This window comes from Sceloporus undulatus, chromosome 4 (assembly GCF_019175285.1).
Source record: "Sceloporus undulatus isolate JIND9_A2432 ecotype Alabama chromosome 4, SceUnd_v1.1, whole genome shotgun sequence".
In the NCBI taxonomy this organism is placed as follows: domain Eukaryota; kingdom Metazoa; phylum Chordata; class Lepidosauria; order Squamata; family Phrynosomatidae; genus Sceloporus; species Sceloporus undulatus.
In genome coordinates this window covers 148,834,962-148,848,062 of record NC_056525.1, presented here as the reverse complement: position 1 = coordinate 148,848,062, position 13,101 = coordinate 148,834,962, and the positions used below count along the sequence as shown (strand labels likewise).

The 13,101-nt window shown below is 36.9% G+C and overlaps 1 protein-coding gene across 2 annotated transcripts in view; it reads right to left on the bottom strand.

Annotated features, from left to right (window-relative positions):
• The window catches only part of NEK7 (NIMA related kinase 7), a 74,594-nt gene that overhangs the window by 8,606 nt on the left and 52,887 nt on the right, over positions 1 to 13,101 (bottom strand). For both annotated transcript variants that reach the window (XM_042464118.1, XM_042464119.1), the window contains exons 8-9: positions 10,261 to 10,355; positions 3,662 to 3,775 (exon numbers count right to left, since the gene is read on the bottom strand). In XM_042464118.1, coding sequence (XP_042320052.1) covers positions 3,662 to 3,775; positions 10,261 to 10,355 — 209 coding nt within the window. The remainder of the gene's footprint in view (positions 1 to 3,661; positions 3,776 to 10,260; positions 10,356 to 13,101) is intronic.

The window sequence follows — 13,101 nt, the reverse complement described above, 5'->3', positions numbered from 1 at the left end:
AGTGAATGAATAGAAGGATGTGTGTGAGCTTCAGTGGGGAATGTACACTATACAGAATTGTGTTGTAAGAGTGAAAACTGGGAATGGCTCCAGTACTTTTAATGGTTGTGTAGAAGAGGGAATTTCAGCAGGTGTTTCTTGCCACACAACCACGTAACAAGCAATACCTTCTGAAATTCCCTCTTCTATACAAACATTAAAAGTACAGCTACTACCTCCAGTTTCTATGCTGGTAACCCTAATGGAGAAAGAGTTTTCTGAACTCAGACTCTCTACATTGGACTCATAACTGGTCTCTCTCAATTGGATTAAATGCTAATTAAAGATCAAACAGAATCAATTTACAGCAACATTATAAAAAAGCAATTGGGCAAAATATTAAAATGGATCTTAGTGTATTGTTATGTGAAGAAGGCTTTCTTTCTTTCTTTCTTTCTTTCTTTCTTTCTTTCTTTTAAATAGTCCAGTGTGAAAGCAGATTGAGCTGAGCAAAATTCCTTCATCAAATTTATTCGCAAAAAAATTTAAGTGGATTTCATTGTTCAGTGATCCCTGAACTCAACTGCTCAGGTGAGTGCACTTTTCAACCTAGATAACAGCCTGAAGTCTATATTTCCAAGGAGAAGTCTTGGGGATGCTCCTGTGGTCTGTCAGAGATACTTCAAGCCTGCCTCTTGTTCTGCTATAGCAAGTCTGTTCAAGACTTTCAAAATTAAAATGACATTATAAGAGAGAGGGGGGGGGGAGAGCTAAATGCATCCCCTCCCTCTTTTAAAAGTTTTATACCACAGTCGGCCCTTCTTATACACAGATTTTTTATACACGGATTCAAGCATCCATGGCTTGAAAATGTTCAAAAAAAGTTAAATTCCAAATATCAATCCTGGATTTTCCATTTCTTATAAGGGAGACCCTTTTGCTATGTCATTATACTTAATGGGACTTGAGCATCCATGGATTTTGTTATCCATGGGGGGATCTTGGAACCAAACCCCAGCGTATAACAAGGGTCCACTGTATATAGTTTCATACTACATAGGATTTTGGACTCCCGAGTTGTTCCAGTAACAATACGCTCTGTGTTAATGCCATTAAAATATATCGCCACTCTTCTTAAGAAATTATTCCCATCCTCCTAACAGAAATCTAGATGTTCTTCCTAGATTGTTGTATAGCGAAATGATTCTTTAAAAAAAAAGGGGGGGTGGCATTAAAGCAAATCTGCCTGAATCTGAATGGGAAATAACAAGGCTTTGTGCTTTCCACCCCTCTCCAAAAGTGGGAACTATGCAGACTAAGTTAATTTGGAGAGGAAAAACAAGAAAAGAAGAAGTGGAATCTATTTCCATTCCCAGTACCAAGACCTTCTATCCGGGCTGGACTTTGATATTTGCCCCTTGGCTGAGAATCCATATATCCAACTTCACACTTAGCTGCAGCGAAGTAGCCCTCCAGGCAGGCCGACTTCAACGAACCACTAGTGGTATCATCATTAAAATCCTGCTGAAGGTCACCATGGCAACCGCCTGCTGAGGCTTCGCTGCCGCGCTCGGCATCGCCTAATCAGCTACCATGTGAAATGCAAATGCAGACAGTCTGAAAATTAGTCAAGAAGAATAGAGGATGAGGATGCAGATACGTGAAATATTCATGCGCCTCGCCGAAAAAGGAAGACAGCATGAATGACACAACAAAGAACGGCCACTGACATTCCTGCTATCGTTTTGCATTATTGTTCACACCCCTACTGTATTTCCAGGCCTCCGGATCTGAAATGCCGTATTTATATTCTACACAAAAAAATGTAATAATTAAAAATGGCTACTGGCAGCGGAGGGGGGGGAGAACCCAACAGTTAATTGGGAAGCCTACATTAAGGATATGTTGCACACCCTAATGGACAGAATTGCCTCCACCTCATAGTATCTTTCTAATCATCTGAGAATGAACACACACACACACATACAAATAAAAAATTTGTCACAATAATAATAAAACTGTACGGATTGTCACACCTCATGACAAAGAATTTTCAAGAGACCCAAAATTCCTGGACTGCAATCTTTTATTAATAATCCAAACCGTGAAAAGCAAGAGGAGTCGAGGTTTTGAATTGCAAGTTACTCTCCATTCTGTAAGCAGTACAAAGCTTTAATACTTACAAAACATATTTCAGAGAGGACGTTTATGTGCATTTCAACATAATCTTTAATTCATGTACACCGAACTAGAATATGTTGCTATACCCTCTTTCTTGGGTTGCAGCTGATATAAATTTACATTGTTCAAACTTAGGAGAGAATATTTCTGTACTTGATAAAGTACATACATGAAAATATATGTACTCTGACGCAGGAGACAAGTGTATACCTTCCTCTCATGTGCATACATAGATTGGTTAATAAGAGTGAATTTTTCACCTTTGCTGTTTTTCAGTATGTGCATTTCTTGAACCATCTTCAGCATCAAAATGAAAACAAACCATCACTAGCACAAGTTTGTCACTGGGGAAACCACAGTATATTCTTAAATCTTTGACTCTCCAGGCATGAGCTGCTACCCCTTTAATAATGGGACCCCTATGAATATATATATATATATATATATATATATATATATATATACACACACACACACACACACACACACACACACACTTTTTTTTCCCATTGCCACATATGCATATAGATGTGCACAGCAGACCTGCATCAGGTTGTCACCGGGAATGGGAAGAGTGTACAAACCTCCCTTGGTCAAGAAACATGGGCTCTGAGCATATGCTCCTTAACTCAGGAAGAGCTATACACAGAGTGAATAACATACAGGCTCCCTGTGACAGTCTCACATAGTACTTATGTATCTGTGCATACTTGCTCAGAGAACCCATGTATGGAGGCGGGAATGCAACTCTGCTACATATTGTAAACACAGACTAAGGTTGTTCAGGGACAGATTGTGCTGATAATGTTTCCACAATAAAAAATATCTTTTAAAATAAATGACCAGTTTGAAAACCCATTTGTCCATGCATCCTTTGTGGGGCATTACAGACTCTTTTGATAATACAGTGTTGTTGTTGTTTTTTTACCATATCTAAGAAGTAATCACAAAGGACAAACAGTTATCAAGCGAGCACGACAGAAAAAAATCATACTGATTAATGTAAGAAATCCTATTGCTCACTATTCTTTGGTTAACTGAAACAGAGGATATTTAAGACCTGCTTTCATTCACTTTCAGTGATTTCTCCCATATAATATAGTCTGCATTTTAATCACTTGCATAGAAGAGCAAACAGCAGAAGAAATCAAACTCAGATATCAAAAGCGATCTAAACAGAAACCAGTCCACCTCACAGTAGTCTACAGAACTAGTACACTCAAATATTTAAGCTTTGAGAGTACACTATTGACTTCAGGAGTCAAGCTCAGGGATGAGAAAACATAGTGACACACTGTTCAGTCCTTTACAAAGAGACAGGGAAATTTTGTTACGAAAACTACCACTGAAATGAATAGGAGCTGTGCAAGAAAACATCTACATTGTGAACTGCATCTCAGATCACCAGGCAAACTGTAAGGTTGAAGTACCATTCACCATGCACCACTTGTTATCATACCACTACTTCCAAGGAAGTGCTGAGAAAAGGAATGTTACTTACCTCTTCTGAGTAGTGATCTGATGGAAGGGGTGGGTAGTCACATTGTTCTATCTTTTTACATAGAGAATATAAGTTCATTTTGTCCCCATAGAATGGACTTTGCAATGCAGCCATCTGTATATACAGAAAGAAAAGATGGACAAATATACCTTTTGAGTGTGTGACCTTTATTTGGCATTGAAAGATACTATTTCAAATAACTAAGTACCATTTCAAGGAGCTACCTTTCCTGCATAAGGGGAAGGAGATACCTTTAATTTGGGTTAGCAAGTATGTGACATTGGCTCTTCCTATGCTGGGATTCCCAGTCTGGGGTGCCCACATCCCCAGAAGCCGAGATGAACTTTCAGAAGGTGCAACAAACAGTGGCTTGAGTCCTTGAGTGTGTGATGTGAAGACTCACAAGTCATCGCTCATTATTTTTTTTCCTGAATAAATCAGAATCTAATTGCCCAATTTGGATTTGCATTTTATGCACAGTGTTAAAAGCTTATTTTTTTAAAGTTCAATTTGTTCACTTACAGTATTGTATGTGTTTCAATTTGTGGTTCAAACATTGGAAATTAATATTTCTTCATCTTCAAATGTGATATTACTTTTGTAAGGGATGCGAACATTAATCATACATTTGCTAGAAGTAGGGAGGGAACCAATACTCTATGTCATTAAAGAAATTGTTGCATCATCATTTGGATTTTTTTAAAATTTGTTTTTTGTTCTTCCCCAAATCCAACTGCATTTCCTCAAGTCATTTAAATGATACATGCTGAGGGCCAGTAAAATGGGCTACTCTAACATTACAGCTAATTTATATCATTTTTGGAAATAATAGAAATGTATTTTTGCAACTAGAATATTTTTCAGAAATTTGACTGTGAAGCCATTTTCCCTACATAACAAAGTATCTTTATAAACAACAACAAAAATTGTTGCTAGTGCCATGCTGGCTCTACATTTATATTTCTGGCAGCTCTTACCCCACCTCCTACAACACACTTTCCATATAGGAAGGAACTACATCTGAAGCCATGAGAAGTTTCCAAAATAATCTGTAACATGGCATGGTTTGAAATAAAATATTATGAACTTCATTGGGCACACATGAGTTTGTGCACAAACTTAAAGTTGGTTTCTACAGTATATTTGTCTTAATAATATTTTTCTGCATCAAATAAGTAACTTTTGTCAAAATATAATGGTAAAGCCGAAATATATATATATATATAAAATTGTCATATAACCTTCATGTACAATATGCAGTACAATATAACAGCATTAAAAGGATCATCTATTCTTCAAAGGCTGCATAAGACATGAAGCATTACAGCATACTCTATAAAACCCGAACATGATTTTGATCAACTATTTATATCTATTTGTAGCCCACCCCTAGGACTTTGGGTGCATTCCCAAATGACACCAATGAAGTTGGAAAACGTCATATGTTCATATACACTGATATATGTTCATATGCAGTTTCTTATGAATCAACTTTTTCTTTTTACAACCAACAAGAAGCTGGATATGAAACTAACTGACCGAATCAGACTATTGCCCCATCTGTCTCACTATTTTCTACAAATGGGGTAGAAATTGGGTGGTCCTGTAGATGTTACTGAATAAGAGCTCCCAGCATTCCTCAACATTGGCTATGCTGTTCAGAGCTGCTGGGAGTTGTAGTTCAACAAGATTTGGAGAGCTACACAGTCCTGCTATACACACACACACACACACACACACACACACTCTATAGTGACTGGCAGCAGTTCCCCTAGAGTTTCAGTCGAGGGTCTTCTCAATTCCTGCCTGAATATGTTAAGATACAACCTGGGACCTCTGCACACAAAGTATCTGGTCAACTACTGAGCTACACCCCCTTTCCACTGGACACATTCCTTGATGTAGGATAAATTTTAGCATTTTCCCTACAGCATCTAACTAATTTTTAGTTTTTGAAAAACTAATCTTTATATATGCATACACACACACATACACACACACACACACAAGCTATTCTGTTGGCTACCATTTTACTTTTTCAAATTAATTGTCATGATCCATTTTACTTTCACATCCCTATCTTTGTGTGCATGTGCCTTCAATTCTCTTGTCAATGTATGGCAACCCCATGAATTTCCTAGGGTTTTCTTAGGGAAGGAATACTCGAAGACTGTTTTGTTGGTTCCTACCTCTGAAATATAGCCTATGGCACCTGGCACTTGTCGGTGGTTTCCCATCTAAGTACTAACCAGGGCTGACCCTGCTTAACCTCCAAAATCAGATGGGATCTGGTGTCTTTAGGGTATAGCTACTGTAATATGACAGCATCTAATTTTAAGGTGGAGAGTTATTTTCTATTTTAAATGTAATAGCTAGGAACATAAAAGACAAAGGCTACACAAAATTCTGCACAAAATTCTCCATTACATCTGAATGGAATCAAACACATGTAACTTGGATGTTGTACTAGCATGAGTAAGTTGTGCACATCACATGTGGGGTGGGGGAGCATTTTAAACCTGTTTTGCAGACACAACTCTATATACTAAACATAACATCTTTTGTTGAAACACATTTAAAGAAAAAGAACAATTTTAAAATATCATTAGTGGCTTTATTTTTTTATTATAAGACAGTGCTAGCTCCTGACATTTCAAAGGCAAACAAATAGCACAATGAGGTTGGTAACTTTGAAAGGATTTGTAGAAAAATGTTCACATTGCCTTCCAAACCCTTTAAATCTCTGAACCACAGCAGCGTGAGCACTGCTCAGAGTGCAGCGCTGCCCCAAAGTCAGTCACCCTTTTCTACATGTGCTAATAAGTTTGATTTTGGAAGGACAATGTGTACATTCCCCAGACAGACAGAGTGTGTGTGAAACACGCTAGTCCATGCTGTGCTACTCAGTGAGCTTCAGCAGGGACAGGACAAGCTGAAAATGGCTCTCATCTGTCTTGTGGTCTTCCAGATAGAACATTAACTCCTTCACTGCTGAAAATGCTACTTGTTTCAGCAGCGGTATATTAAGAAGACACCCGGAAAGGAAAATTCTAAAAGAAATACACATGAATGCAGCAATTTTATAGCAAGAATATCAAAACCCATCAGAGCTATGCAGACTAATTGGCAATCATAAATACTATATTCTCTCTCTCTCTTTTTTTAAGCCCCTAAGAGCAAAGGGATTAAGGCTCTTAAGGAAAGCGGTTTTCCAACCATATTGTCCTCCATAATATTAAATCTTGAAACATCATAATTTATGCCCTTCCTTTTTGGAGGGAGTTAAACGTGAGCAAAATCAAAGCTAGAAACCCCAACAACAGAAACTGCTCCTATGCAGAAAATTCAAAATAAACCCAGGGACTGTCAGTGTTGGTACACTAGGTGTTCATTAAAAAGGTACTTTTGTTTGAACGCTGTAGAGTGTTAAAAAAAAGAAAAAGAAAAGAAAAGAAAGAAAAGCTGAATGTCCCCTAAGGAGTTAAAACAGGAATACTATATTTTCATGCATCTCCTGCTTTGACAGATGAAAAATGTCAACTGTCCTGTTTTTATTTTCAAGCTTTTGCACTATTCATCTGGTTCATTAGTGCATCTCGCTGCTGCCCCTGACAGCTGCTCGCCCTCTCCTCCCAGCAGCTGAATTTTTCAGGCTAATTTGATCCTCCACACTGAGACGATCGCTAGAATGATTGACTTGCTCCCTGACCTCCAGGGTCTGACTTTCCTGATTAGTATTCTGGGGGTGTCTGAGGGACGAAAGCCCACTGTCTGTCTTCGGGGCTGGTGGCAATGTGTGCTTGCTTGCTCGCTCTCTCGCTCACTCACTCTCTTTTTTGGGGGGGAACTGTAAGCCACCAACCTACGACCCTGTACGGATGCAATTGCTGTGCTGAACAATAAAGGAAATGTGTAAAACCTACTTTTCCATGTAAAGGTCCATGTAGCAAAAGCATGGCATCTTGATTTTAATTAGTAAAGTCTACCTTGTTGCATATCAATTAAAACCACAGTGATTAGAGATGTTTTTGGTGGTGAGGTTTGGAGGGGGGGGAAATCTCAGGAATATTTGAAAGTCTAATTTTCTGGTTGTAAAATGAACCTTTAAAAATCCCCGTAGCAGACAAAGGCAATAATGGTGATCAAACTGTAAATGATAGGCCATACAATAGCAAGGAACAGAAAAACAAATGGAAATTAAGTTTAGATGAAAATCTAACCAAATTGAGAGAAATTAACAGTCAAATAAAATGTAAACTGAAGGACAATTCCCTGAAAATGTCAGAAAGACCTTTACAGATGTCACAAACAAGGTTCAAGTCTGCCTGCTATTAAGTTGAACAGAATGGATGAATGGAACTAAACTGAAATTAATTGAATCATCTTAAATTGCATCTAATTTTTAGAATATTGAGCAAATCAGGAGCAAAGAAATCCATTCCATAGCATAGCTAAACTAAAGTGCTTGTACTTTTTCCAACCCACTGCTGTTAATGGTACTAAATTAGCAATCTGTTCCATATAAACCATTTTGTGAGCTGGCCTACAGGTACTTTAATTATATTGCAAATAACTGGACTATATCAGGGTACACAGAAACAATGGCTCCATGGATTTCAAGTGGACAAAATCAGTGGACAGCCAAATAAAATTGGGCTGACTGGTCATTAATTTTAGGAAGTGGGAAATACCTTTTTATAACCATGAACCATATACACATTTGCACCAGTTTATGAGTAATCTGTTTACAAGATTATTCTGCTGCGTAACAAATTCATATGTCTAATCTTTGATCTGTTTGAAAAATCTGAGAAATGTTTAGGAAATCTAAAATTTAATGACATCCTACTGATTTGACTGAGAAAGAGAGAAAAACTAAATCCTTTGTAATATAAGCCAACAGATACACCCCTACTAAGTGCAAACGTCTCCAAAACTATATTGCAATGCTGGCCAAAATAAAGGGATGACTGTTAATAATAATTTTTAAAATAGCTACTAATTTTATATAGTATAATTTGTAGAAATCCACACTGCTAGTAGCAACATGATTGGATTCTCAGAATTCCTAAACTGAGACCGACCTGTAACAGAATTCTTCCATGCAGCACTTAATTACTATACACTTTTTGATAGCAGTCTTGAAATTTGCAGTAAACTGAATGCACATGCCATATGTGATCATTGTGGATATTACAGAAAAGAATTCCTTTTGCATTCCAATTCCCATTTCAGATTTAGACCTACCAGTACTCTGGATTAGAAATTTAAAGCATAAAGATTTTAGGGTTCAGATACTGTTTCTTTTACAAAACCGTTTTAAAAGCACAATAGATCCATGCCAATCACAGTATCAAGGGCACCTGGGAAGTTATTTCCCTTGAGAAGTCAAGCAGTCCTAGTGGGGCTCTCCATGGGTGCAACAGGGTCAACATTAAAGGGATATTCATGAGGAATAAGGGTCTAGACCAGATTATTATTATTTTAAGATGAACTCTGACATGAAGATTTCAGTCTCCAAAGGCCACTGAAATTGCAATTATCAACAGGGTTATCTCTATCCTGTGAGTATGTGTGCCTATGAGATAAAGAGAGATATAATTTTGGCACCAAACTGATTTTTTTAAGGGGGGGGAGGAGAAATTGGTGTGAAATATGAACAGATAATTCACAAAATCCCCAGTCTGTACTAGCAGGTGTTTATCCTGATGGAAAGGTTTGGTTTAGTTCTGCTGAATCATGAGGCAGGTGGTTCATCACTTCACCTGGAAGCTTTTGAGCTGGGAGGGTTTCTCTAGAGAGTATTTGGATAGCAGTAGTATAACCCTGTGGGAGAAATCTTGGGAGCATCTGTGCATGTCCTGAAGGATTTGGTTCAACTTGGTTATCTTGCTGATTGCTGTATCATTAACATTAAACTAGAGGAAAGGGTGGCACTATAATTAGCATGTACATATGTGAATGAATGAGTACCTGCTCACCACATTATTTTTTTCCTCCAGATTCTTCAGGAAGTAGAGTTGCCAGATATTAATTAATCCAACAGTGATCTTGTGTTTTTAATAATTGTAAACATTTTGACAGCTCCTTATGTGCTGCTTAAATTCCCCTATTAGCCCCAATAGTTTTAACCAGATCATTCTACAAAGTTTAAGGTTGCAATGTTTTAAAGATTCAGTGCTTAGCAATCGGAGGGGTGTTATGGTTTTTTTTAGTTTGCCATAACCACTGGTTACTTCTACAAGCTTGGTGTGTCCAGTGGATATGATTTAGATCTTTTATCTAGACAGAGCTAGCCTTGGTACTGAATGTGTGCTACTAAGGGTGCAGTTCCCAGAATAAATCATTTCCATTAACGGCACAATTTGCTTTGAGCAGAATATGGTTAATTTTTCTCACAGGTTTTAATGTGCTCTCTAGAATATGTTCATGTTTTTGCAAGCTTAGCTGTAAAAGGTCAAGTTTCTACACTTCTGCTTAATACTAATAAATTATTAAGTAAACAACAGGACAAAAAGAGCAACAAGATTTTAGGACAGAACCACTTTGGAACACAGCATATATCAACAAATTAGTATTACTGCAGTTGCCAATATTACCTCATACAAGAGACAGCCTAGAGACCAGATGTCTGATTTGAAGTTATATCCATTTTCATGGATCCTCTCTGGAGACATGTAGTAAGGTGTTCCCACTGAAACAAATGTAGAAATATAACAAAAACTTTAAAAATCATTCCCATGCTTTTAAGTAATGTACATTCCTGAATTTGGGCTCAAAAATTATTTTGTGTTAATTACAATTAGGACTATGAGTAAATAAGAGATTATATTATACAGAGGAATATTTTAACACTGACACGAACTTGCATGATTGTGATATTATTTCAATTAATTTAAGTTGTATTTTATAAAGTTTAGTTAAAATGGTTTATACAGAGTATAAAAATATATTCCCTTTTCTAAATTTATCAATAACTCACTTCTTCAATAATTTAGCAATTCAGACAATTACATTAATTTAATGTTGAATATTGCAAGACTCACAGTTGTTGTTTTTTACAATACCAGAATGTGCTATTACATTTAGTTATCTGCATGGCATTTATTACACAGAAATTGTATTATGGTTCTGTAATTAATGAGGCATTTCACTAATATTTTTGTCTTTTGCATTGAGGTCAGGTCCTAATAAACTACTACTGATTCAGAAACAAAATTTTGATTTTTACTATGGCTATATCCTATATTCAAAACAAAATAAGAACATCAAATTTAAGTTTGAAGGAGGTCTAATGAACAGCTGCTTTTTCATTTTAATTTGTTGATAAAATCTCTTGACGTCCCAATTGTATTAAACAAAAGATGATTTAAAAAATACTCCTTTCTCATGAAACAAATGTATAGACAGACAGACAGATCTTTCCACTTGCAGGTCAATTCTCATAAATTTAATGAAGAGCCACTGAACTATTAGAATCAATGGTTGGAAAAAAGAAAAAAGATGAGGGAAGGATTGCACTAATTCTTATTCTTTTTCTCTTGTTCTCTGTATGTGTGGGATTGTAAAAAAGCAACCGCATGAAGATCAATACCAATACCTCTATGGAGATCTTCATATAGGACAATTTGTGTACACAGCATACACTGTCTCTTGCGAAGGGCTACATGCTCAGGTTCTTGATACTTGTCCATGGCAGAAAAAAAACCAACACATCTAAAGTGAAATTGTATGTATGTCTATTTCACTGAATGTATTTCAATTCTGAATAATAAAGACCACATACACACAAGGAACTTTACTAGCAATAACCTAAATTCCAAAATAGATAAACTGTAATACAGTGGGCCCTTGGTATCTTCTTATCTTCTGGGGTTTCATTCCAGGACACACAGACCCTATGGATACAAAAACCTGTGGCTGCTCAAGTCCCATTATATATAATGGCATAGTAAAATGGCGTCCCTTATATAAAATGGCAAAATCAAGGTTTTCATTTTGGATTTTATTTATTTATTTTGGTGTGGAATATTCTGAAGCAATGGCTGGTGGAATCCGTTAATGCAGAATCCATGGATTTAGAGTGGATATGCTGAATGCATACATTTTTTTCTCAAATAAATGTGTTTTGGATTGGTATTATTAAGATCTGTGTCACAGAGCTGAAGAACAGAATTAAAACTCAAAAGATTTGTAGAAATGGAATACAGTGCTTTTAAAATTAATATATGTCTGAGAGGTTTTTCACTACAGTGTATTCTTTATTTATCTACTACCTAAAAATGCACTAAATGTCATCCTGTACATGTCTACTCAGATATAAACTGTGCAGCATTCATCTGTGCTTTTTCACAGTTGAAGGGGTATACAATTGTAACCTAAATCGGTGTTTCTCAAACTCTTGTCCTTGAGGGGTTTTGGACTTCAGCTCCCCTAAATCTCAGGCAGTATGGCCAATGCTCAGAAAACCTTGGAGCAGAAGTCCAAAGTCTCAAACTACAGTTTAAGAATCACTAATCTAATTATTTTGCCAAGCAAGCCATAGCATGCTTGGAGAACTCTCTTCAAATCATTTGACAAGGTGGTTCAGTACCACACAGCAGATCGTTCATCTGCTTTCCCTATCTAGAATGCTCATGCCCCCAAAACACATCCAACAACACACCTTGGTGTGGTGAAAAACGGCTTGTTCCATTCAGTTAGCAAAGCACCTCACTAACTGGTAAGAGCTGCCACATGCACCAGTTTTCAATGACTGCAATGTGCAGACAGGGCCCTGGGCCACTTTGCACAGTTTCATACTCAAAGAGATTTTCATTCCATGACAAAAAATGTTGTTAAAAAGAAACCTTAAAAAAAAAGCAACGATTTAGCATGAGAAAACAACAGTGTTTATAAAAATTACTTTTGCAATAGAAGTTTGACCTGAAAAAAATCCAACCTGTTTTTAGCTGCCACTAAAACAAAGGCTAAAATAAAATCTCATGACACAATATGCATCACAAAACCAAGGCTAATGTAATACTAATCTGATTTGTACAGATCTGCAGTTTTTGTGGGTCTAACATACAGAGCAGGGAATTGGTAGAGAAAGACTTCACAGAATCTACAGGGGGCAGCGAAAAACACTAAGGTTTGAAGGTTTATAGTGCACCGAAAGCAAAAGTACCTTTAACCAGTAGTTCTCAGAAACCTGCTGTTACATTAGGGGGTTTGAGATGAGTGTGAAAGATTGATGATACAGAAAAAGGAGAGTAAATGCTTGCATTTTGCGGAGTTTAGCCTAGCCTAACACCTCAACTATAATACAAGCTGAAGCTTTCAATAATGACTTTCAGACTTCACACAAACAAATGAGAGAAAGAACTGCTACATCCTACTAAGATCAGTTTAACAACACAGAGAGCTTTGGTCCTTTCAAAGGCCCTTTCTTCCATTCT